The 27,658-nt window shown below is 33.8% G+C and overlaps 1 protein-coding gene across 2 annotated transcripts in view; it reads left to right on the top strand.

Annotated features, from left to right (window-relative positions):
- ppfia3 (PTPRF interacting protein alpha 3) overlaps positions 1 to 27,658 on the top strand; it is an 82,871-nt gene that overhangs the window by 34,529 nt on the left and 20,684 nt on the right. For both annotated transcript variants that reach the window (XM_056453584.1, XM_056453583.1), the window contains 15 exons: positions 4,515 to 4,649; positions 4,739 to 4,822; positions 6,918 to 7,049; positions 9,926 to 9,988; positions 10,103 to 10,182; positions 11,676 to 11,841; positions 13,731 to 13,924; positions 16,039 to 16,279; positions 16,376 to 16,509; positions 18,644 to 18,795; positions 19,561 to 19,654; positions 19,732 to 19,813; positions 20,556 to 20,756; positions 23,461 to 23,523; positions 26,836 to 26,862. In XM_056453584.1, the coding sequence (XP_056309559.1) occupies positions 4,515 to 4,649; positions 4,739 to 4,822; positions 6,918 to 7,049; positions 9,926 to 9,988; positions 10,103 to 10,182; positions 11,676 to 11,841; positions 13,731 to 13,924; positions 16,039 to 16,279; positions 16,376 to 16,509; positions 18,644 to 18,795; positions 19,561 to 19,654; positions 19,732 to 19,813; positions 20,556 to 20,756; positions 23,461 to 23,523; positions 26,836 to 26,862 (1,848 nt within the window). The remainder of the gene's footprint in view (positions 1 to 4,514; positions 4,650 to 4,738; positions 4,823 to 6,917; positions 7,050 to 9,925; positions 9,989 to 10,102; positions 10,183 to 11,675; positions 11,842 to 13,730; positions 13,925 to 16,038; positions 16,280 to 16,375; positions 16,510 to 18,643; positions 18,796 to 19,560; positions 19,655 to 19,731; positions 19,814 to 20,555; positions 20,757 to 23,460; positions 23,524 to 26,835; positions 26,863 to 27,658) is intronic.

The following is a 27,658-nucleotide window of genomic DNA, read 5'->3' as shown; positions in this document are numbered from 1 at the left end:
GTGTCTTAATTTGGCCATAACATTTTCTGAGTTTCAGCTTGCAGAATGATTTTTGGTAAAAAACCTTTTTATTATGATACTTTATTTTTGACTTCCATTATTACCACATTTGTTTTATTAAAAAGCCATGACATCATATAATCATGCATTTTTGATTGTTGGTGTTTGTGTGTCTATCTGTGTGAGAGTCACCTTTACGCACTTACCTTGATGTGTCTAAGAAAATCATATGCATTTCAGCTCTCAGAACTACATGGAGTAAAAAAAACAAAGACTGTGTATTTATGCAATATCAGATGTGGTTATAATGGAAGTCAATGAGGCAGAAATTTTAATTTTATCAAAGCCAATGTTGTTACTAATCGTTCACATGTCCAAGACTGTGATAAAAGGTAAAAAAAAAATCCAGTCCACAATTACTTTTTATGTTGAAAATACGTCATTTTGTGTGTTTTTTTCCAGCCAAATCAACAACATCATTTGTGAACTTGGCAATTAAAGAGTTAAAATCCTGTCATTTTCTAAACAATTTAGTAGTTTTGATCAGGACTGAGGTCGATTAACAGATTAATGCAAAATTAAATTGAAAAAAATAATAATCTGATGCATTTTTACAGCAGTTTAATTCAGTGATGTTTTCATCTCAAACAAAACAAAAGGGTAGTAAATTTAAACAGTGCACAAGGGTTAATTATATAACCCTTTAATGTGCGGTAATAAAAATGTATTTTGAAAACTATTTGATCTTTTTTTTGCATAGAATAAAAATTCCTTTGCCAAATATTTACATTAAATGACCCTTGCATTAACAAAATATTTGTATTACAAAGATATGTACTTATCAAGAAGATGTACTGCAGATTGAGACATTCCTGGCTGTGGAACATCATATCAGTGTTTAAAGTAGCTAAATTACTGTTTGCTTTTAAATCTAAGTGAATCATTTTTGGTTGAGGAGGTCTGTAATTGTGGTTTTAAGAATGTAGAATCTGTTTCCAGACTTTCTGATATGCCTGGACGTGTTGCTTTTACATAACACACTTTTTTTGTTTTGATGTTCATACTTCTGAATGATCACTAGTTATAGAAAATCTAAAAACTAATTTTAAGACGAGACACTGCAAGCAAAAGCACATTTTTTTCCATGCACCTGTCAGTCTAATTTAAAGAAATGCACTTCTAAATGTTCCCTCTGTTGCACTGTATTGATTTCTGTCTATATATTTCAATTACAATGCTCATTTTGAATGCACTAAATCTCCAGTTCAGCATTTTAATACCAAACCTCACAATTTCATTCCTCTCTACATTTTTACAGATGGATTTGTTCATACATAATTGACCTGACTGTGCACAAATTTTATTGACCAAATTTTAGTTTTGTCAGTTAATAGTATTTCTGAATAATTGAGTGAATTCTGAATATATTATGTCAAAACAATGAAATTCAAATGAGCATATATTTTATATAATATTTCATTTGCATACTTAAATGTAACATCTTAAAGTAGTTGTAATACAAGCATGTTTTCAATTCTTAATGTACACAATTGTGGATAAACAGGAAAAAGATAAGAAGTCATAGCAATATTTTAGTTGGGCATACATTTAAATATAGATAAATATTAATGTGCTTTTCCTCTGCATAGTGTGGCACAGTCTGGTTTAATATGGCTCACTTTTGTGAGCTTTGCCACTACATTAATTAGTTTTTTTTTAATTCCACCTCAGACAAAGTTTCAAGTTAGATTTACCATTAATAAAACATAATGTACTGTATACAGACTGTTAATCATAGATACGCAACAGGAAACACCAAACCCACTCTATTTAAATAGTCTGCAGCTGCTAACACTGTATTGTTGGCTTGTGCATCTAAAACATTTTTAGAAGACATCTGAAGTAGTAGCATCATGGTCAGTAGAAGAGATCCAGGCATTCTTCTTGACTGGTAGCTTGATGGGATGACCCAAAATGCACTGCAAATAAAAGATTTTATTTTGTGCAATAAGGTGCAAGACGTGTTTGGTGTGATTTGTTGCTATTTTCAGACCAGCGCAACTCTAATTTTCCCATTTTGCGTCACATTGTTTAAAAAGCAATTAAAAAGCCATTTGCATCACTTTGTGGACTCATGGGTGTGCTTGTCTAAAATAGAGGTGTGTCGTTGGCGCGCCTTTGGATTTTGAAGAACTGAAATAAACTGCACCATTGACCATCTAAAAGCAGGTATTAAGTCCAGCGCAGAGCACGTTAGTTATGTGGCTAAGTGGGTTCAAACGCTTACACATTGCTTAATACACACAGGATGTAGAGCAATACAAAAAATCGTTACAAATGAAAACAATTAAAGGATTAAAATAATACAAAAATTATTAATTTCTACATAAATATAAAAACCACTGCCTCCACGCCTTCTTCATGCCTCCATGCCTTTTTTCAGTTCATTCATGACAATTCGCATTTCTATAATGTTATTGTTATTATCAGTATTATTTATTATGTACATACTTATATTTGTTTTAATTGGGCATATTAATTGTGTTTAATCGTGTTTATTAATTGTGTAAAATTGTGTTTGGATATAACTCAATTTTTTGACCCCACTTCATTATTATTGTTCATTTATTCATTTGCTGGAAATTAGAACTGAATTTAGAAATAGTTTTGAAACAAATCTTTGTGCTTAACAAAGAAAATTAAATATGTAGGCTAATGGATGTCTTCAGTGGAGTGTGTACAACACAGTTTCATTATCCATGAAAGTAATGGAGTAAAGAGTAAAAGTAAAGAGAAAGAGAAAGTAAAGAGGCTGAATGGAGGAGGCTCATTCTTTATCCTCGCACTGCATGGTCTGTTTAACTGTTTTCTTGCTAATGAAGCGTTCAGTTCCGCTTACAAAGTCTACCATGTAAAGTTTAAATGTGCCACAGTGCGATGCACCTGACTCTTAAAGGGAATGTGAGACGAGAGTCTGATTGGTTTAATGCACGTTATGCTCAAAGCACACCCATAACTCATTAAGAGAATAAGCACATCCATGTTAGACCATGTGCCAGGGTGCAGAGCGTATTCTTCCGTAAGTGGACATGTCCTTAACGCTTTTGCAGCATGCGCTTTAAACTTTGTGCCTAGATCATTAAAATAGAGCCCTTTGTCTTGTTTCTAGTCCAAATATCTAAAAATGCACAAATCAAGAAGCATTTTCTCGACAAGTACACATTTTAGTTTTGTTTTCAGAAAATTAGTCAAAATAAATTTAAGTCAAAAGAGTCAAAAATCCAATTTATTTGAGTTTTTTCTTACAACCAGCAAAATAATATTCCTATCTGTTTAACTTTGACGTTATTATTTCAGAAATTAAAAAATGCTTTTACTTGTCAATAAAATGCTTTTTGATTAAAGAATTCTTTAATATTTGGACTAGAAGCAAGACAAAAACTAGTAGGAGAGTAGGTAAGAAAGTAAGAAAAGCATTTTTTTTTCGGTGTAAAAATCATGATGGCACGGTGGCTCAGTGGTTAGTACTGTCGCCTCACAGCGAGAAGATTGCTTGTTCGAGTCCTGGCTAGGTCAGTTGGCATTTCTGTGGGGAGTTTGCATGTTCTCCCTGTGTTCGTGTGGGATTCCTCGAAGTGCTCCGGTTTCCCCCAGTCCAAAGACTCGCGGTATAGGTAAATTGAATTAACTAAATTAGCAGTAGTATATGAGTGTGAATGAGTGTGTATGCATGTTTCCCAGTACTGGGTTGCACCTGGAAGAGCATCCGCTGTGTAAAACATAAGCTGGATAAGTTAGAAGTTCATTTAAGAATATAATAAAAAATAAATAAAGTGACTAGCTGAAGGAAAATGAATGAAATTAGTAATGTCACAACAAAAGAGGTGGAGTAACTGTAGTGATAATCCCACCCACTTTAACTGCAGTGGAAATGCAAACCAAGCCAAGTAAAACCAAACCGAAGTGAGACGAACTGTGCTGTACCATGCAGTGAAAAAGCGACTATAGGTTTACATGTAGTGTCTTTTTTTTACTTGATTACTTTTTTGCTCTTAGTTTTAATTCTTTATTTAGTAGCACTTCTTGTGAAGAAGTTCCACGTTTACAACAAAACAAAGCTTTTTTTTTCCCTAATGTGAATGTTTTCCATTTGGTGTTTTTATTACCCAGCAAACAATTTTGTGTTTAATGGATGTCTAATAGACGTCTAAATGTTGTCAGCTTGGCTAAAACAAGGCTATCAGTGAAAAAACTAATAGACATCTAAGATAGCCCAAAACTAGACTAGTCGTCAAATAGACAGATTAGACAGACTTTATATGTGTAGTCATTTATTTCTGCTAATTTTTGGCCTTTTCTTAGACGTCTATTTTACTGACAGCACAAATTTAGCCTTGTTTTAGCCAAGATGACTATGTTTAGACATCTATTAGACATCTATTAGACATCTTTTAAAAACAAAAAAAGCTTGCTGGCTGTTATCTCGTCCTCATTGTTCTGTCACTAAACCACAGAGTGAAGAGAAGAACCGGCAGCTTCAGGAGCGTCTGGATGATGCCAAACAGAAGCTCCAGCAGACCCTTCAGAGGGCAGAGACACTGCCCGAAATCGAGGCTCAGCTCGCCCAAAGGGTGGCGGCACTCAATAAGGTGTGTTCAGATCTGCTTGTCTGTTTTTTGCTTTTAGAACAGGTCAGAGCTATGTTAAAATACATTAAAACCTTGATCTGTTAATCTAGGCAGAGGAGCGGCATGGCAACTTTGAGGAGAGACTAAGACAGCTGGAGGCGCAACTTGAGGAGAAGAACCAGGAGCTGCAGAGGGTGAATCATCATCACTTTATGTTTTTTTATTTTTCGGTTGTGAGGTATATTCAATATACCTCTAGATGAGCTTAATGAAAAATGAAAACATAAATAAACCCATAATAATTCTTTCAATCATTTTTGTATCAAGTTCACGTGAATATTATTATTTTTTATTGTTTATTATTTCAATATAAATGTTCATTTGTGACCCTGGACCACAGAAACATTTAGATTTATATATCACTTGACATTTGAATAAATAACCTTTCGTTCCAAGCTTTCCAAGTGAAAATTATTCCAAATAAAGTGTTTAGCAATGCACATTACTAATCTAATTTAGTTTTAATAAACATTTTCATGGAGGATGATCTTTAATTAATATCTTTGTATGTGTCACGATCACCAGCGATCTAGCCTATGCAGACATATGTGCCACCACATAAACTAGAACTACCACAATGCCTTGCACCAATCTACACCCGCTACAGCTGACAATAATCTGGACATTTACTCATACACACAGCTGAAACTCATTCTCACTGATTACCAGGACTATAAACAGCATACCCACACACACTTCTTTGTTGTTGTTTACCTGTGACATTACAAAGCAGTCTCCTCGTTTACTCTTTTCGTGTTTGACCCTTGCCTTGTTTACGTTGTTTGCCGCATGTATCGACCTCTTTTCTGTGACTTTGTCTACGTTTGTAGTGGTGGGCAAAGCAAGGTTTCATAAACACTGAAACGATTGAAGCAAATGTCCATTTGACATCTCTACAGTGACACCTAGTGGGCATTTATTATGTATTACTCTGGAACAGCATCAGCAAAGAAACAGTTAAGCAAATTGAGTTATTAAACCTCACACTGTAGAGTTGTGGCTTCAAGTGATTTAGTGAAGCAGTGAGTTCCTGTCAGCATGCAGAGATAATGGGTTCGAATCCAGGGTGATGCAGCTATAGATGTTAGTTTTTAAATGCTCTGTTCTTGTAACATGTGTTGTTTTAACATTGGTCTGACATCCGAACAAACACTTTGTGAATAAATATGTCTTGTTTTGGTCATAAATATTAACATTATTAAAATACATCAAATCATAATTTCAGAGTTAGTACAAGTCGGGATTCGAATTCAGGCTGTTTGCAGCACAGTTACTCTGAGCACCAAACGGTCCACTAGGCTATGTAAGATAAAGCTTTTTTTCCGACCCTTTCAGTCAAACACAGATTCGCCAGGTCTCGAAACGTTTCTGAAATGTCCGATGCGTTGAATCGCTGTAGTCATGTGACCTGGTTCTTCGAAACACTATAGTCACATGACCTAGGTGTTTTGAATTACTTAAGTCACATGACCTGGGTGTTTTGGATCATGATTCTGTGCTGTGTTTCGAAACACTTGCAGTTCGAGATCTCGACATCGTGTCGAAACGTCAGTTTCACAACAGCCATCCTTACTCTTTGTCTGTGACCTCGACTATGCTTCTGGATTACCCTCATGCTCCTGTTTGTACATATTGACCATTTCCTGCCTGACAGTTCTCAATAAAGCTGTATGTGGATCTTCATCTTCGTTGTTTAGCATCCCCTTAAGTTATAGCATGTTTTTTGCCATAAAAGAAAATATATCATTTTGACTCACACAATGTTTTTTGCATTTGCCAAAAATATACTCGTGCCACATACGATTGGTTTTGTGCTCCAGGGTCACATATTTCACATATATATTTTAAAAATATATATGCTGTTTCTATTTTTGTTTATTTATTTATTTATTTATTTATTTATTTATTTATTTATTTATTTATTTATATATGCCTAAGTGATCAAATTTTATTTCAGTTCAATTTAATGTTTAAAATTGTCTTTTATTGTATTGTTATTTTATATAGTTTTAATCTTTATAATGATTTGTTTTGTATTTTATTTTTAGTTAAAGATTTAGTAAAATAAATAAATATATATATATATAAATATATATATATATATATATGTATGCTTATGTATGTATACTTATAAAAAAAACTCAAGTGCTTTGCTGATTAAAGCGGATCCACAAGTAAATTTATAAATGAACTCATTTCTCACTTCTCTGTCATTCAATTTTCCCTCAGGCGAGGCAGAGGGAGCGCATGAATGATGAACACAATAAGCGTCTCTCCGACACGGTGGACAAGCTTCTGTCCGAGTCCAATGAGAGACTTCAGCTGCACCTGAAGGAGAGAATGGCTGCCCTCGAGGAGAAGGTGTGATCCGCTTCCACCATTTCAGATTTGATTTCTTGAAAAAAAATTTAAAAAAACGCTGCATGCGTCGAGAGGAAGCTGAAAAATAGCCTTGACATGTCACCACGTCTTTGAAGTTTTCCTCTAACTCCAGATGTGGCTTCAGTTATGTGCGCGCCTAATAGAACCTCCAGGCTTCCTCCTTGTGTCCTCCTTCATTTTTTCAGCACAAAAGCAGGTGTTTCAGGCTCAGTGCATTTCTGCTCAGACAACCCATGATGAATGGCTGAAACGTAATTTACGCTTGATGGTAGAAACAGAAGATGTGTGACTGAAGACTAAAGAACGGTGTAGGAAAGCTGCTTATTTTACAAATTAACTAGTTAACTATAACAGCTGTAGGTAAAGAGATAGTTCACCTAAAAATTCAAATCAGCCCATGATTTTTCACCTTTAAGGCATCTTTTGTGTATACAAAAATACCTTTATACCTGTATACCTTTCTTCATTCAGTCAAACCCAATTGGAGTTATTTTAAAGCCCATCAATGACAACAAGTGGGTGTCTCTCTTCAAAAGCCTAAAACATAGACGTGTTGCTTCAAATTATACTTTTATTTGTCATATACAGAGTCAAAGCCAGCACACTGTAAAAAAAGTTGACTCAACTTAAAAAATGTAATGCTTCATTCACACTAGCAGAAACTTTGTAGCTGCCTGTCGCTCAGGGTGGCGACTTCCTACAAATGCAGGTCTGTGTAGGTATATACAGCACTAATACAACCGGCCTCGGAGCGAGCTGAAAGAGGATCACGTGAGTTTTACTGGTGCTCCTATTGGCTGTCGCTCAAGAAAGTCGCTCTTCATTTGCATAAAGTTGAAGATTCTCAACTTTGTTGCTTTTCTCGACACATTCACCTGGTCGCTAATGATCGATGTCTCTCGCGTAGACGGAGGTCGCCAGAAATTGGCGGATGTCACTCATTCTCCATTGAAATGAACCATCGCTTGACGCTTTGCTGCTATGCTGCTATGCTGCTGCGAGCCGCTCATAGTGTGAATGAGGCTTAAGACTACTACATTTTTACAGCATTTTTACATTTCTACAGCATTTTTACTACATATTACAGCAAGTTGCCTTACAATTTTGAGTTGAGTCAACTTTTTTTACTGTGGATACTATGCAGGGAAATGCTTACTATGCATGTAATGTAGAGCACTGAACTGCATTCTTAGTATGTCATCCACCAGAAGGCAGTCTCTCATAAATGTGTGTACACTGAAAAAAAATTATTCAAAGATGATTCCTTGGATTTACTTAATTTTTTTACGTTAAGTAGTTGTAAACAATTTATTTGGGCTGAATTTAAACAAACAAATTAAGTTGAACATTATTAAAGTTAATTTATTTGTTTAAATTCAACACAAATAAATAGTTTGCAACAGTTTTGCATCCAACACTTTTTTCAGTGTAGTGACAGTTAGTGGAAGTTATGCAAAACTGATTATAAAGTTTAAAATATAGATATTTATCTTACAAAAATACATTGCTTCACTATACGTGAGAACTATTGACTTCCCTGAGTTGCACGAGGCTCTTTTTATTATGGAGGGATGTGCTTTATTACACTTGTTTTGAGCTGTTAAAGACAAACACCCATTCATAAGGAACTTGAAAGATACAGGGCATTTTTAGAAATAACTCTGATTGGATTGGACTAAAGGAAAAAAGTCATATCTACATAGGATGCCTTGAGACTGAGTAAATCATGGGTTCATTTACATTTTTGGTGAACTAACTCACTGTTAAAAAAATACTGGGTTCCACACAATTCCTTCATGCTGTCCAACACAAATCGATTAAATTAACTTAATTGTTTTTACATATTTTAGTGGATTAAACTAAATAAATAAGTAATTTGAACAAGAAGCAAAAATCTTAACTATTTGGCTTTGAGGAAGTATAATTTATACTGTTTCTGGTTCATATTTTGGACAAAAGGCCTGTTTTGGTGTTCAAAACGTGAAGGTCTGGAGCTCATTTTCCTTAACATATGTTAATATATATTAAATTATATTTCCTTAACATATATTAAATGAATAGTTTATGAAAAAAATCCTTTCATCATTTACTCAACCTTCAAGCTGTTGTAAGCCTATATGATTTTGTTTTTGTAGGTTAAACTATATGTACAGATTCTTAACATTCTCTTTTGTGATCATTGGAAGAAATAATTTCATACAGATTTGGTTCCGCTTGAGGCTTTTTGAGTAAATGATGATTGAGTGTTTTGTGTGTGAAATATGCATTTGAAAGGACAAGATGCTCAGGCTTTCAAGTTTCGGAATGTAAAAAGTTCTTTAAAGGTCATGGAAAAAATATATATGCCATAATATTATCCCATAATGATTAATATAGTTCGAATTAAGTCCAAAATATTATTCAGAAAGTTGAAAGCCCCTTGAAATGGTCTTTCCATGTAAACTAGCTTTTATTTTTATGACCTAAAGTTAATATCCCTACAATATCAGCATGACGTGCGTGTTTTCATTTACACTAAGTGCCTCAAGCTAAATTCTTGAATTCTTTAAACACTAGAACAACCACAGTGTAAAAATTCTTTTCAATTTTTTAAAAAAGAATTTTCAATAAAACTTTCACTTTCACTCCCTCAGTCACCCCAGTAACAACCCTTGTTTGGATATAAAAAAACAGACTTAAAATATGTCATTAATACCTATGAGCCGCAAAGTTCACTATAAAATTCCTTTATTTTCATTCCGGTTATATTTTAGTGATCTATGTTTTGATCAAAATGAATAACCGAAGGTGATTCACTGGTGTTAAAAGGATGGTTCGGCCAAAAATGAAAAGTTACTGCATTTAATGTGTTACAGAACGCTCTCTCTGAGGAACTCGCTAACATGAAGAAGATCCAAGACGATCTCTTAGCGAACAAGGTACATTCCTCTCTAATCTGTTATGCTATTGTTTAAAAGGAAAAACAGGTTGTGTGCACTTGACCTGTGTCCAGATGGCTGCATTATTGAATACTAATGTCTTATTCCTCACAGGATCAACTAATTGCAGAGCTGGAGAGGCTTCAGCTAGAGCTGGACCAGCTGAGAGGAAGACCTGGATCCTCTTACTCACGGTAGCACACACACAAACACATTACACAGGGACATTTTACCTGCTGATGGTTTTAGTCATAACTAGGGCCAGACCGAATCTGCGGACATGTTTTGCTATTTCTGCTGAGAATTTTGTAAAAAAAAAATCAGCAAGAATGAATTGGGAGTATCGTAACTAAAAACTTAATATATGAAACAAAAAATAATACATTTTTAACTTTTATTTAATGTTAACAATGCAAATCCAATTAGATCCACTTATTTGGTAAACAAAGCAAGTCTCATATAATATATCCACTAAAATACAGAAAATATTACTTTACAAACTGTATTGTCAATGAATCAGATAAACATTTTATATTACTATCATTATATCACAATAATATTAGTTAAATGAATTTAAAAACTGAATTAATATAAATTTACACACATTTACTCAAGTAAATACATAGACTCAATGATGGGCTAAAAATACCTAAAAAATCCTTGTCGTACTTAATAAATTGCCATAAATGGTCTTTTAAGATGATTTATCAAGTAATTACAGATTCATTTGTTAATTGTCAACCAAATTCAAAATTGAAAACTAGCCACTCACTGTCATTTCAATGGCTGCAGCTTTCCAGCATTCTTCAAAATACCTACCTTTGTGTTCAACAAAAGAAGCATTCCATGTTTGATTTTAATATACATTATTGTATATTAATATACATTACAAATTTAAATTGATATAAACTTTTATAAATCTGTGTTTTTTTATTTTGATAAATGCTTAATTTATGCTTTTATTCAACAAAGATATCAAAGAAAAAACAGTAAAGACATATGCATATAACAGCAAAGACTTATATTACAAAGTAGTTTGGTTTTAAAAAACATTGAGCAGCACGGCTCTTTTCAGGATTAAAATAATTTAATTTAACACACACACACACACACACACACACACACACACACACACACACACACACACACAAACACACACACACACACACACACACACACACACACACACACACACACACACACACACACACACACACACACACACACACATATATATATATGTATATATATATATATATATATGATGTTGAAAATTTAGCTGTTTCCACAGGAATAAACTTTGTTTAAAAATATAATGTTATTCAAAATATACTATTCTTATATGGTTTAAGTAGAAAATGGTTAAGAATTGTAAAAACATAGTAAACATTTAATATAATATAGCTATTTTTAACAATTAAATAACTAGGGTTGGGTACCGAAACATAATACAAATCTTGCATTCATGCTAATAAACAAATGATCAAAAGAAATATATTAACGCAGTTCTACAAAAAAGATTGTAGAGCTCAGTCAGCCCACTAAACCTTTAAACGGTGCATTATTTCTGATTAACAGGGAATTTGTTTAGGAATATGGGGTAATTTCACCTCAGGAATCTTTTAGATTGTTAAAACAGACAAATTTTATGTTGCCTGTAACTGTGACTTTGACTGTTTTCCTTTAGATCTCTGCCAGGAAGTGCTCTAGAGCTGAGGTACTCTCAAGGAGGTGGGTCACTTCCTGCCGGCTCCACCACTCACCTAGATCATTATGGAAACACCGGCACAGGTGGTGTGGTCAGACGGGCTCATCGTGGACGCTGGAGTGGTGCCAGGGAGGATGCAAGCAAAGTAAGAACATTGTTGAACTAAATTTGGTTTGTTTGTTTAAATTTAGCCCATGTGGATTGTTTGCGGCCAGTTGCCTTTGGTAGGTCCAATGAATCATTTTTTTCAGTGGATTTTAACTGGATTATGCTCGGGTTTTTTTTGTTTTTTTTTACAGCAAACTAATTCAGATTCAGTACAGATTTCATTATATTTTTCAACTCTAAAAAAGTATATATTTTTTAATAAAATGAAATTGTACAGTTAAAAATAAAGAGTAAAAAAAATTATTTGACTTTAGCTTTGTGAAATTCAGATACAAAAAAACATCTTTACAAACAAAAATAGTAGACAGGCTGCATAAAAAAACTGCTAATTCACTCTCTGCCTTTAGGGTGTGCTTATATAATAGCAGCACAGATGACATTTGATCTTGGTTAGTGCTGTAAACAATTACAATAGGAAAATCTAAAAAGAAAATACCATCTGAACTAGGACTACACAATATATCGTTTCATCTTTTCACTTGATTAATTTCACTTTTATCTTTGCTCTCTTGTATTTATCTATGCTTGTAATTAGTTTATTATGTTTTATGCATGATTCCGTGCCCTACAAAATCATTGCAAACAATCTACATGAATAAATTCCTTCTAAATAGAGCTATTTAAGCCAATAGATTCTACAACTCTAATTGAAACCAATGTTTAGTTTCGTTATTTACTCTAGCTTTAGGTAGAGGTTTTCACAGATGAAATTGACATATATCCTACACTTTTATTATTTTTGACCTTTTGAAACTTAAAAGGCACCTATGATGAAAATCAACTTCTGTAAACTGTTTGGACAGAACTGTGTGTAGGTATAGTGTGTCCACTGACATGTTGGAGTGATATAAAAATAGGATCCAAATCCCAGTGATTTTGAGGCCCACCGCAACGTGACGTAGGAGTGCGGTTTTCCCCACCCACCGAATTGATAGACAGGCACCATGTTTCCATAATAACATGTCTACAGATGTCCACAGAACATTTTTGCAAAGAAACTGGGATTAAAATATCTGTTCAACTCTCTGTGATTTTTATGAATTTTACAAGTTTTAAATGTTTTAAAAAAAAGAGCATGTTTGAAATAAAGAGAGTAAAATCACTATGTCATTCTTAACTGCTATAATCACCACGGCTGCCTGGTGTCAGTAAACGTAATGTCTGTGTGTGTTCTGTAAATGGCATTTATGTGAGACTCATCAATTCAGAAAGGCTTGAATAAACTCCACCACAAATACATCAAATAAATTTATTCGGTACTTTTTACTAATGAACTGTATTTCAGCTTCATCCGAGTCTGTCTCTATCACTGACTGCTGTTTATCTGACGCAATGCATGATGAAAAGCAGACACGCACATGGGAGCGGGGGGCGGGGAGAAGCAGCTCCATTTGCAATTATAGCCACAAGCTACAAAAACAGCTGCATTATACTCAGACACCAAAATGAGTATATTCTGGAGGCTATAGTAAATAATCTGCTGGGTATTTTGAGCTGAAACTTTACAGACACATGATGGAGACACCAAACGCTGATCTTACATCTTGTAAAAGGGGTAAATAGGTGCCGCTTAAAACTCTAAGCGATTACCTAAGCACAAGCTATAATGAAAACTTCACAAACACAAAAGTTAGATTTGAACAATCTATTTATTCGCTGAGAAACATCACTAAATCATAGAAGCATGGATTGAACAAAGCTAAAAATTTGTTACATTGTAACCAAAAATTGGCCAATTGACAATTGAACATTTGAAGCAAAATCCAGCCAATTCTGATTCCTCTGATCTCTACATTTACTAAGAGATGAACAGAATGACTTAATATGATATTTGAAGAAGTGATGTCTTATGTTGGTCTGCTTCAGTATGGCGATTGGGAAAGCGGGCCGCTGCTGGGCTCTGGTTTCGAGGGTGGTGTGGAGGACAGGTGTTCTGATGATGAAGAGGACCGCGAGACGCTGTTCGGCTCGGAGCTGCTCTCACCGAGCGGCCAGACAGATGTGCAGACCCTCGCTATCATGTTGCAGGAGCAGCTGGAGGCCATCAACAAAGAAATAAAGTGAGTTCACTGCAGACTGAGAGACCTTGAGGACGACTTGGAAAAGCAAACTTTTATTTAATGTGGAAGACAGTTGAAATGGAGAGGGCCTTGAACGAGAGGTTAATGGGAAAGAGCAGGAGGAAAGCTCGCATGTCATGATTTTGCCAAGTACGATGCGATCTGGATTAACATCTATGTTGAACCTGGAAAATTGTTTTTGTTCGAAAATGTAATCCATACTTATTTCCTGCCCCTTAACCCAACCATAACTGTAAATTATTCCCCATATCAGAGATGAATAATACTAGGATAACAATCATGTAAAAGTGCATAAACATAACTGTAAGCCTAAACTTAACATAAACTATAAACATATCTCTTAATTCTGATTGGCTGATTGGAATGTTGTTCCAGAATCAACATAGATGTTGACCCAGGAACATGTCCTACATGGTGAAATCAGGTGGGCGGGAAAGCTCTGTATGGAGAGTAAATTGTAGGAGACCAGTTTCAAAACTAAGGAAATTTTGGGGGCTGGTAATATTTTTTTATGTTTTTTAAAAAAACATCCCTACCAAAATACAACATTAAGAAGTGTAATTTTGCAGGAAATGATTACATTTAAAATAACTATTTATTTTATAATAATTATTATTTATTTAGTTATTTATTTACATGATCTTGACTTAATTTACTTTAAGTATTAGTTTTTATATTTTTTATTTCAAATATAATTTTAATTTATAATATATTTAAATTTTTTCTATTTAAAAATTTTATATTTACATTTTTTTATTGTATAATTTATATTTTATATTAATATTTATTTATTTTATTAATATTTTAAGCAGTTCTTTATTTCTCGTATGTGGTTAAGAAATATTTCTTATTTTTTAAATATACTTGTGACAACTGTGATATTTCATAAATAGAAAATTCTTAATAGAATTAATTTGATAATTCTATAATTAATTTGAGTAAAAGTATGTAATGTCAATTTAGATCAGTTTAATCTGTTCTTGCATGAAAAAAATGTAATCATGAAAAATAAACAATCCCAAACAGTTTTTAGTAGAGTAGACTTGAGTTAGCACTAATCAGATTATAGTTTGTTGAAAAATTATTTAAATACCCAATAGGGCTGAACAAAATATTGTTTGATCATCAATATTGCAATGTGTGTATCTGCAATAGTCACATCACAGGATTCGATTATTTATTAAAAATAAAAGATAATGATATTATTAAATATATATATTTTTTAAATAATTTATTCAATGATGATCGTGTAATTTTACATATGATTGTTCAATTTCTCTACTTCAATACAGTTATACTAACCAGAAAACCATTAAGCACTGTTTATGTATTTATTTTGGATTGCAATTTATTGTAATTCATGCAGATGCACCACATACAAAAAGACTCGATCATCTCAGTCGGTCTAAATTAATAAAATCTTTCCAAATAAATCTTTCTAAATAATCATCCAGTGAAATTACATTGATATCACATTATATATCACAGCAAAACAAAATATCGCAATGTCAGATTTTTCCAATATCGTGCAACCCTAATACCCAGTCACCTTGCTTAAAGTTGAATTTAGTTCATTTAGTTTGTTTAAGTAATTTGTTTAATAATACACACACAAAAAACTTAAGAAAACTTAAAAAAATAAATAAATATATATATATATATATATATATATATATATATATATATATATATATATATATATATATATATATATAAATATAATTTCATAATATATAAACATTACAGCACTTTTCCCAACCTATTTTAGGATAAATTATAGCGTATGCTCCATTAGTAATATTCAAGAACTTTTGAATTTGTAGGCTTCTAAATGTTTTTCCATATGTTTGTTATATTCCCAGGCATTCAAAATGAACATTTATTCATTAATTTTCCTTTGGCTTAGTCCCTTATTCATCAGGGGTCACCAGAGTGGCTGGAAGAGCATCCGCTGGGTAAAACATATGCCAGAGTAGTTGGTGGTTCATTCCGTTGTGGCCGAAAAAAAATGAATCAATGTACATTCCATTTAGGTGTCCTTTAAAGAGGTTTCTTGATATCTTAGTCTCACGTTTCTTTCATCTTTTCTTCAGGCTGATTCAGGAAGAGAAGGAGAGCACAGAGCTTCGTGCTGAAGAAATCGAGAGCAGAGTCAGCAGTGTGGCTCTGGATGGGCCTCCCATTCCCCCAACCTCTCTAGGACGGGACAGCACAGGACGGGGCTTCATCCCCCCATCCCTCACATCCTCCACCCTGGCCTCACCCTCTCCGCCCAGCTCCGGGCACTCCACACCCCGCCTGCCCCATTCCCCCGCACGCGAGACAGACAGACAGGCAAGAGCGAGCGTCTGCTGGGTCAATACAAGCACTGCTGTTACACTCAAATATCATTATGTAAAAAGCTTATAGTGTTTACCTTCTGCTCCTCAGAACAACAAAGAGGACGACAGGTCTCTGGCCCTACTGGACTCCACCCCTCCTCCCACCCCTCGTGCACTACGATTGGACAGGATGACACACACTCACCCTGGTGCATTGCTGGATGACAGTCGCGAGTTTCGCAGGTGTGTTTATCAGCCCGGCCCATTATAAAATACTGGTCAAATGTTTGGCATCAGTACGATTTTTTTCAAATGTTGCCATGAAATTTAATTTAATTTAATAAATTTTTTAACTTCACTTTCACTTTTTGTAAATATAGTAGTGCATGTTATAAACGATGTATCTGTGCACTTCATTCTTTTAGTAAAAATTATTTTACCCTCATAAACTTTAATCAAATACAATAAGCCACCCTCCTTCTCAAAATGACTTTCTTCACTTCCTGGTCACATGGATTTACTTTAGACCAGAGATGCAATTGGGTGTCTTGTTTCTGCCCTGAATTCGTCCATTAGTCAATCTTCCTTCATTTTGTTAACAATGACTATCTTTCAGCAGTTCAATCAGTTCCCAAAGAATGAAATCATGCAATGCCCTACATTTATTTTTACATGTTAGAATTATTTCAAGTGAATCGAAGTGACAATAATGGGGAAAAAGGCACAATCTTAACTTTGGTTTTATGGCAACTTTAATGTTTTTAAAAGATGTCTATTCTGCTCACTAAGGCTGCATTTATTTGATTAAAAATACAGTAAAGTGGTCAAATATGTATGAATATTTCAATTTAAAATAACAGTTTTCTTATTGATTGTATTTTAAATTTGACATTTCAGTTTAAAGCTGAATTTTCAGTGTCACACAGTCTTTCAAGGTTCATAATAAAAGGCTGATTTTCTGTTCTGTTTTGATCAAATATATATATATATATATATATATATATATATATATATATATATATATATATATATATATATATATATATATATATATATATATATATATATATATATATTTCACTATTTTGAATCCATTATATTATATTTCATTATTTTTAATATTTTTTATTTTTTATTTTATTTACTATTTTAATTCCATTTTATTATATTTCATTATTTTTTATTTTTTTATTTTATTCACTATTTTACTTCAATTTAATTATATATATTTTTTTTTTCACTTTTTTGGTTCCATTATATTATATTTCATTATATCTCATTATTTTATTTTACTCACTATTTTGATTCCATTATATTATATTTTATGTTACATTATTTTATTTTATTCAATATTTGGCTTCCATTATATTATATTTCATTAAGTTTTATTATTCTTTTGATTTTTATGAACTCATACTAATGATCAAGGATCACAGTGATCAGTTTGAGGATGTTTTACTTTCTAGAAATCCTAAAATAAAAAAAATCTTTTATTTTAACCTTGTTAAATTATAAATAAATCTCTTTCTTGAACAATTAAAGTGTTCATTCCTAAATAAAAGTAAAGACACTTTTAAAAGTGCATTTGAATGGTTCTATATGACAGTTTCCACACAAATATGCAGCCCAAGAGTTTGCAAAACTGACAATAAAAATTACTTCTTGAACAGCAGATCATCATTTTAGAATGAATTTTGAAGAATCATGTAGGTATCGATGCTGAAAATTCACAGGAATAAATAAATTTTTTATTAACTATATTCAAAAAACAAGTGAAACAATGTACAATTATTTTAAACTGCAATAATATTTCACAATTTTGCAGATTTTAATATTTGACCAAATAAAATGGAGCTTTGGTGAATAGACTTATTTTTTGAAAAGGAAAGACTTTGACTGATTGTGTACATCCTTGCACAGGACTGATATTTTGAGCTTGCGCTGTACAAAACGTCTTTCCCTTTATTCATGCATTAATTTTCTTTTCGGCTCAGTCCCTTTATTAATATGGGGTCGCCACAGCAGAATGAACCACCAACATATCCGCTGTTTTACGCAGCGGATGCCTGTCCAGCTGCAACCCATCTCTGGGAAACATCCATACACACTATTTCACACTCATACACTACGAACAATTTAGCCTACCCAATTCACCTGTACCGCATGTCTTTGGACTGTGGGGGAAACCGGAGCACCCGGAGGAAACCCACGTGAACGCAGGGAGAACATGCAAACTCCACTCAGAAACGCCAACTTGAACCAGCGTTCTTAATGCTGTGAGGCGACAGCACTACCTACTGCAACACTGCGTCGCCCTTTCTCTTTATGCTTCAGTGTAAATATTTTTGCACAAGTGACATGTCTCTGTGGATTGCAGCCTCTCAGCTGATGGCAGCAGTTCAAACAGCAGCCAGGACTCCCTCCACAAGGCCAGTAAAAAGAAAAGCATCAAGTCTTCCATTGGCCGACTTTTTGGAAAGAAGGACAAGGTCCGAATGGGTCAGCCTGGACGTGAATCAACATCTCTGGGTGGGTCTAAATGAAATAACACTACATGAAAATCAAGTGATATTTAAAAATTATTCTGAAAAAGCCTTCACAAAGTTAGAAACATTTGTTAATGATACTGGATAAATGAAAGGGTTAAGTGACTTTTTTGTTAAGTAAAAAATTTCTTTTATAACCTTCATATATGTCAAAGTCGTTAAACAGGACTTGCTACATGCTGGTTGATTGCTTATCAATATAGCATTTTTTGATTATTGATATTAGCATAAATGACCATTTGATTATTCAGATTTGCGGATAAAGAAAATTGTATTAATTTCCTTTGTATTTTGAACTCTTAATATATTTTTGGAAGCATTATTTCTATAAATATAAAGTTCAGAAAAGCTAAATGTATATGAAATAGATATCATCAATGCATTTACTGATGTCTAAAACTTAAGAGCAGTGTAGTGTATTGTATATCTGAATCGAAGTGTAGTGTAAATCTGCAGAAAGTGCATTTTGGAACATATACAAACAGTTCAATAGTATCTAACTGAATGTTAAATAGTTTTTAAGTAGTAAAAGAAGTTGTATATACATTTGAATTCAATATTAATATTTAACAACAGTTAAGGAATATAATATTTAACTTACAGTTAAGGATGGAATTTTAATGAGGCATTGATTGTTTCTTTAGTATGCATTGTTTAGTAAGTGATCCCTTTAGTTTCAGGTAAACAGATTTCTGTAATAAAAGATTGAGTTGATTGTCATCACTCTTAACCTCTGTGTGTTACTCAGCCTCGACCCCTTCAGATGATCTGGGCACTGTGGATCCCCTCGGACTCACTAAGATGGCCGGTCCGGTAGACAAGGACAGGCGCAGCAAGAAGAAGTAAGTTCTACTCCTTCCTCCCTTCTTTCTCAGTATCTGAGTCTTTATGTTGAATGAGCACCTCTCTCTTTCTTTAGGCATGAGCTACTGGAGGAAGCATGTCGACAGGGTCTGCCCTTTGCATCCTGGGATGGACCTACTGTTGTGTCCTGGCTGGAAGTATGACTACATATCTGACCAGTCTAGCTTTAAATGTATCTTTTCATATAATTTAATTTAATTTAATTTAATATATTTTATTTTATTTTATTTTATTTTATTTTAATTTAATTTAATTTAATTTAATTTAATTTAATTTAATTTAATTTAATTTAATTTAATTTAATTTAATTTAATTTAATTCATTTTAATTTTATTTTGTTTTATTTTATTTTATTTTATTTTATTTTATTTTATTTTATTTTATTTTATTTTATTTTATTTTATTTATTAAAAATAATTTAATAAATTAAATTAACAATTTTTATTCCATTATATCAACTATATTATATTTTGTTATGGGTTTTATTTTATTCACAATTTTTATTCCTTTATATTATATTTTTGAATGTTTCATTATTTTATTTAACTTTATTTTATTCACTATTTTTATTCCATTATAATAGATTTTTATGTTTTATTATTTTTATGATTCTTTTGATTCTATTGCACTGTACAGCACTCTGGTGAGCACCTATTATTCCTAAAAAGTGCTCTATAAATGAACTTTGATAAGTTGCATTGAATCTAACTAATATTTTATTTAAATTTCCCACTGTCCATTAGTTAATGTTTATTTACTAACATTAACTATGAATAATCTTGTTAAGCATGGACCATTATTTTGGACCATTATTTTAAAGTGTTACCGACTTATTTTGTTAGTTTTGTTCTTTTCTAAACATCTCTCTCTGTCTGTCAGCTGTGGGTGGGCATGCCGGCGTGGTACGTGGCAGCATGTCGTGCAAATGTGAAGAGCGGAGCCATCATGGCAAACCTGTCCGACACAGAGATCCAGAGAGAGATCGGCATCAGTAACCCTCTGCACCGCCTCAAACTGAGACTGGCCATTCAAGAGATGGTGTCCCTGACCAGCCCCTCAGCCCCGGCCAGCACACGCTCCGTATGCTCTCATGCACTCACATATGCTTTAATACAATGCCAATTTTTTATCATTATACACTGGGGTCTAAATGTCTGAGACTACAAATGAAAATAGTTTTGTTTTTCAGTGTATTTAATTCCATACAGTATATTCATAACAAATAAGATTATCAGCAAAAACAGGCTGAATCTAAAGTTAAAAAGTTTGGGGTCTGGATTTTTATTCTTTTATGAAAAAGTCAGAAAAACAGTAGTTAAATAAATTATAACTAGTATAAAATAACTGTTTTCCATCATATATACACTCACCAACCACTTTATTAGGTACACCTTACTAGTATCTGGTTGGACCCCTTTTTGCTCAGAACTACCTTAATCCTTCATGGCATAGAGTCAGCAAGGTACTGGAAATATTCCTCAGAGATTTTGGTCCATATTGACATGATAGCATCACGCAGTTGCTGCAGATTTGTCGGCCCAACATACATGATGCGAATGCACCCAAAGGTGCTCTATTGGATTGAGATCTGATGAATGTGGAGGCCATTTGAGTACAGAGAACCTGCCATGTTCAAGAAACCAGTCTGAGATGATTCATGCCCTATGACATGGCACGTTATCCTGCTGAAATTAGCCATCAGAAGATGGGTACACTGTTGTCATAAAGGGATGGACATGGTCAGCAACAATACTCAGGTAGGCTGTGACGTTGACATGATGCTCAGTTGGTACTAATGGGCATAAAGTGTGCCAAGAAAATATCCCCCACACCATTACACCACCACCACCAGCCTGAATCGTTGATACAGAATGGATCCATGCTTTCATGTTGTTGAAGCCAAATTCTAACCCAAATGTCGCAGCAGAAATCGAGACTCATCAGACCAGGCAACGTTTATCCAATCTTCTATTGTCCAATTTTGGTGAGCCTGTACGAACTGTAGCCTCAGCTTCCTGTTCTTAGCTGACAGGAGTGGCACCCAGTGTGGTCTTCTGCTGCTGTAGCCCATCCGCCTCAAGTTTTGACATGTTGTGCGTTCAGAGATGCTCTTCTGCATACCTCGGTTGTAATGAGTGGTTATTTGAGTTACTGTTGCCTTTCTATCGGCTGGAACCAGTCTGGCCATTCCCCTCTGACCTCTGACATCAACAAGGAATTTGCGCCCCCACAGAACTGCCACTCACTGGATATTTTCTATTTTTCAGACCATTCTCTGTAAACCCTGGAGATGGTTATGCGTGAAAATCCCAGTAGATCAGCAGTTTCTGAAATACTCAGACCAGCCAGTCTGACACCAACAACCATGTCACGTTCAAAGTCACTTAAATCACCTTTCTTCCCCATTCTGACGCTCGGTTTGATCTGCAGCTGATCGTCTTGACCGTGTCTACATGCCTGAATGCATTGAGTTGCTGCCATGTGGTTGGCTGATTAGAAATTTGCATTTACGAGCAGTTGGACAGGTGTACCTAATAAAGTGGCCAGTGAGTGCATATCGTATTTGTGTATATTCTTGTGAAAGCTTGTTCCAGTAGCTTAGTCATTGCTCCACTATTCCGTGGCACCAAAATATGCCAATTTTAGTGGTCAGGAAATATTTTTTTATATGAATTTTATATTTTTTTTATATTGTGCTGCTAAATATTTGTGTGAAACCTTGATATTTTTTTTCAAGGTTACACTACCTAGTTACATTTTAATCATTCACAATGATTATATAAAATATTTATTGTTTTCAGTTTAATGGATTTTGAACATTAATTTCCTTCAGAAAGTTTTATCTTACTGACCCCAAACATGTGAACAGTAATGTAAATATCAGAATGTTCAAATCTATGTAAAGTTGTCTGGGATGATTTGAGAATCATATGATTACTTTGTTGTGCTTATTAAAATAGCATAAAAGTCCTGATTTACAGTGGAGTTGGCCACATACAAAAATTCAGGAGCGACAGATGCTTGAATATGTAATTATCATTCCATGTTTGTACAAAACAGGACTTGCACCTGAATTATGATGATTGACACTATAGCATTAGCGTAGCATAGCTTAGATTGGTAACCATAGCGACATTCTAGAGTCATGCCCTTTTCATATTGACTTTTTTTGACCAAAGTAATATTACAGATACCCATATCTCATTTTGGTTTGTGATTTCAGCGAATCCACTTTTGAATGAGGGTGCTTCATAGAGTGCCAACTTGAAATGTTGCCATGTCCTCTTATTTTAAGAAATGCTCATTATTCATTTTTGGGATTAAAGGATGCGGTTAATGGGGTTTATAATGTGATCTGGGCAGGTCCCGATCATGATATGATGGTATGTGGATTATTTACAACATAAACATTTTGTGGTTTGTTTGTGTTTTGTTGTGTTTTCTAGCAAGATCTAGCAACACTAATCAGCCCAGACATACATCATTCCTTATCATTTCTTGTCTTTCAGAAGAGGGACACGACTCTGATATATGTTTAAACATGCTATTAATAACTAGTTGTTTTGTAAATGTGGATTTTTCAGGGGGAGTTATATCATTTATTAAAATACTGAACGGAGTGTCTATTAAACAGGATTAAATATGTGACCTATGAAATATTTAGTGTGATCTTAGACATTTTCACCCCACTCAGGATTATTAGACATATTCTACTGAACAATAAACCTGATATCTGTTGTGTTCTGTGTGTGTTTGTGTTGTGTTATTTTCTTGTCCTACACAGTCCACCAGTAACGTGTGGATGACCCACGCTGAGATGGAGTCCCTGACTGCAGCAACCAAACCAGTTAGTAACCACCTTTTTGTTGTATTTTGTCAGTACTTGTTAACATTGCTTTGGTTTATACTGTTACTAGTCACTGCTACTGTTACTGTAAACTTCATTGTCACCTTTTGGGGTGATTTGGTTTGCAGCATGCTAGATTTACAACACATACAGTTGAAGTCAGAATTATTAACCCCCTTTGAATTTTTTTTTTTTAATATTTCCCAAATGATGTTTAACAGAGCAAGGAAATTTTCACAGTATATCTGATAATATTTTTTCTCCTGGAGAAAGTCTTGTTTGTTTTATTTCTAGAATAAAAGCAGTTTTTAATTTTTTACCATTTTAACCATTTTAAGGTCAAAATTATTAGCCCCCTTAAGCTATATATTTTTTTCGATAGTCTACAGAACAAACCTTCGTTATACAATAACTTGCCTAATTACCCTAACCTACCTAGTTAACCCAATTAACCAAGTTAAGCCTTTAAATGTCACTTTAAGCTGCATAAAAGTGTCTTGAAAAATATCCAGTAAAACATTATTTACTGTCATCATGGCAAAGATAAAATAAACCAGTTATTGGAAATGAGTTATTAAAACAGTTATGTTTAGAAATGTGTTGAAAAAAATCTACCCTCCGTTAAACAGAAATTGGGGAAAAAAATAAACAGGGGGGCTAATAATTCTGACTTCAACTGTATATCATACCACACACTTAAGACAAACCTTAAACAACATTAATAGTACTAAAAACATCAACTACCTCTTCCCATTAAAATTCAGCAAATCAATCTCACAACGGACAAATGAAAATTTAAATCTGTTGGTCCTTGCCAAAGGGACCCTATACCGAGATCCTGGGGGAAGGATTTGAAATGAATCAAAAAGAGGATTGGGTAAATCAGATGTAATCTGATGGGCTTTCTTGAACACCTGGATTTCATACAAATAGGATAACCCTGGCACTTTTACCCCTTATACTTTACTGCAGGTATTTAAAACCTTAGACAGTGAGTTCTTATGTTTTACTTTTAAAGATGCAAAGCAACAAATCAATGAAAAGGATCAAATGGATTCTATATAGGCCTTATAAAATGCCACCATCAGAGTCCTCTCAATATTAAACTTTACACATTTTCACAAAAAATAACATCTTTGTTGGCCTGTCCTACATAGTCTTTCAGTATTTACATTTTTTTTTTTATTATCAATAATAGTACCTAAGTACTTTCAACTAGTTCAATCTGGTGGTTATCATCCATAGTACCTAAAATTACTTCCTGCTTCTGCCGCAGGTCAATGCAAAACTTCTTTGTTTTCTCTGTGTTGAGATGTAGACCAGCCTCTCAACACCATTTTGTACAATACTTAACAACAGGTCCATGTTCCCCCTCCCCACAACCAACAAACTTACAACAACGGTGTCATCCGCAAACTTAAGAATGTACCAATTTTCAAAGGGACTACGACACTCATTTGTGTATAGGATGAATAGGATATAGGATGTGCCAGGATATATTGTAGGATGTACTAGTTGGCATCAAGCAGATGTGACAGATCTAATAATGTGTGCTGCAGACATCAAATATTAAAAAGCATTTAAAGGAATATTCCCCCATACATTTTAATTTCCCACTCAGCACCGTTTGCAGGAGTTGTGGATCAAAGGTGACAGTATTCAGTATTCAATATTCACGCTGTTAAAAATGCTTTTCTTACTTAGATATTTTTGTCTTGTTTCTAGTCTGAATATCAAAAAAAATTTAATCAAGTAGCATTTCCTAGACAAGCAGAACATAGTGTCTTGTTTTAAGAAATAATATGCCAAAATTAAATTAGTTTTTCTATAAAACAAGCAAAATAATCTGCCAATGGGGTAAGCAAAAGTCAAAAGGAAAAACAAGATTATTTTGCTTACCCCATTGCCAGATTATTTCACTTGTTTTATAGAAAAACTCACTTCATTTTGGCATATTGTTTCTTAAAACAAGACACTATGTTTTGGTTGTCTAGAAGATGCTTTTCAATTTTAGAAATTTTAGATAGTTGGGCTAGAAACTAAGTAAAATCTAAGTAGGAAAGCATTCATTTTGCAGTGCAGAAGACACGTGTATTAATTTAGTATTTCCGATACACCATCGGTCTCAAACTCAATTCCTGGAGGGCCGCAGCTCTGCACAGTTTTGCTCCAACTCTAATCAAACAGGGTGTTCAAGACTGCTAGACTACTAGTAGACTAGACTATTATTAAGCAGGCAGGATTTGGTGGTGGTTAGAGCTAAAACCCAGCAAACTGTTTTGTGTTTATTAGATATCTAATAGACATCTAAACATAGACAGCTTGGCTAAAACAAGGCAGAATAGTCAAATAGACAGATTAGACAGACTTTATACAGGTATGTGTAGTCATTCATATCTGTTTATTTGATGACTAGTCTAGTTTGGGCCTAATCTTAGACGTCTATTAGATTTTCACTGACAGCCCAAATTTAGACTTGTTTTAGTCAAGACGACTATGTTTAGACGTCTATTAGACATCTATTAGACATCTTTAAAAAACAAAAAATGCTTGCTGGGAATCTGCAGAGCTGTGGCCCTCCAGGAATCGAGTTTGAGACTGCTGCTGTACTGTATGTTTACTTGACTTTCAAAGTGCCAATAGGCATTGACTTGGATTTTATGAATGAGAAAGCACAATTAGCAAATAAAAACAATCTTTTATAAAACACTGAGGAAAAAAGTAACCTGTATCTTAATGGAGAGGAAATTAACAACAAATCATAAATTTGGGGTGAGCTATCTCTTTTAGAATTTCCATTAAAAAAACCTTGTCCCACAAACGCCTGTTGTTGTTTTCGTGTAATACTGTGTTCATTTTGTTATGTACTAATTAGGACATATTTTTGTTGTTGTTTTTTTTTTTGAGTAAATTTAATATGGCTACAAAAAGAGCCCATTCTCGTGGGATGGTAAAGCGCTCTGCCCCCTAGTGGACAGTATGCAAGGCATCATGAGGAGAGAGTGGAGTGCTCATGTGTTGATGCGTCTCTCTCTTTCTCTCTCCCCCTCTGTGTGTCCGGCTAGGCTGTAGCGTTGAACATCCTCAACTTTCCCTCTTTTTTCTGTTTCAGTGTGAACTGCTTCCAACTAATGACCCGGTCACTAACAAACTGTTCCTCCCTTTGTACCTCTTCTTCCTGCTTTTCTTCCTCTTCGCTCTCTTCTTTCCTCTTCCTGTCCATCGGTGTGTCTTTCCTGCCGTCCCTCTGCTGCGCTCCTTATCTCCTCTTCCTCACCTCTCTGCTATCATGCTGTCACCTCCACGCACAAGGAGCTGAAAGAGATTAGCTGGGATCAGGTGAGTAACGTCAATATGTCCATTAAACACTTGCACTTTTGGAGCTGATGGATCAGATAGTTCTGATTCAATTATGTTCAATTAGTCTCTATATCAAGTGTGTGTGTGTGTGTGTGTGTTGCAATCACATAGTATCACAAAACTGATGGTTTCTTTTTTTACCGCCTGTTGGGCTTGTGATGAATAATTGTACATTTCTGATGCACTGAAATGTCAGATTTTAAATTCCTAATTGTTAATATCTTAAATTTTTATTTAATAAATAAAAAGCTCAGCATAAATAAGTACACCCCATTTTGAAAATGAATATTTTTTATCAATTTCTTAGTGAATATAGGTAATATATTTTGGTGCATTTGATTTATTAAACAGTTATATTATTCGTAACAGAATATTTTAGTCACCAAATAGGTTTAGTAATAGAAAGATAATACATTTAAATTCAAGCAAAATATTGCAAAAACAATTACAAACTACTAAATTTAAACTACATATTATATATGCTTCTCTTGATTTTTCCTCCTTTTAAAGTTTTTATTTAATATTATTCTATAACATATAAATTTGGCTACTAGTTCTTGGATGGTTATCGTAAATTATTTTGTTAGATTAGCTCCAGATTTGGTTTCAGTACTGATTAAAGTAATGTATATACACAAATGTAATATTGTATAGCATCCTATAGAAAATATTCATTATTTACATGTAAAAAACTGCAATGACATGTAAAAAAAACTACATAAATGTTTAAAATAAAATGGAGTTTTACATTTTGCTTAAAATACTTTTATATAAT

Source organism: Danio aesculapii, chromosome 3, assembly GCF_903798145.1.
Source record: "Danio aesculapii chromosome 3, fDanAes4.1, whole genome shotgun sequence".
NCBI lineage: Eukaryota > Metazoa > Chordata > Actinopteri > Cypriniformes > Danionidae > Danio > Danio aesculapii.
This window is presented reverse-complemented; position numbering and strand designations above follow the sequence as displayed.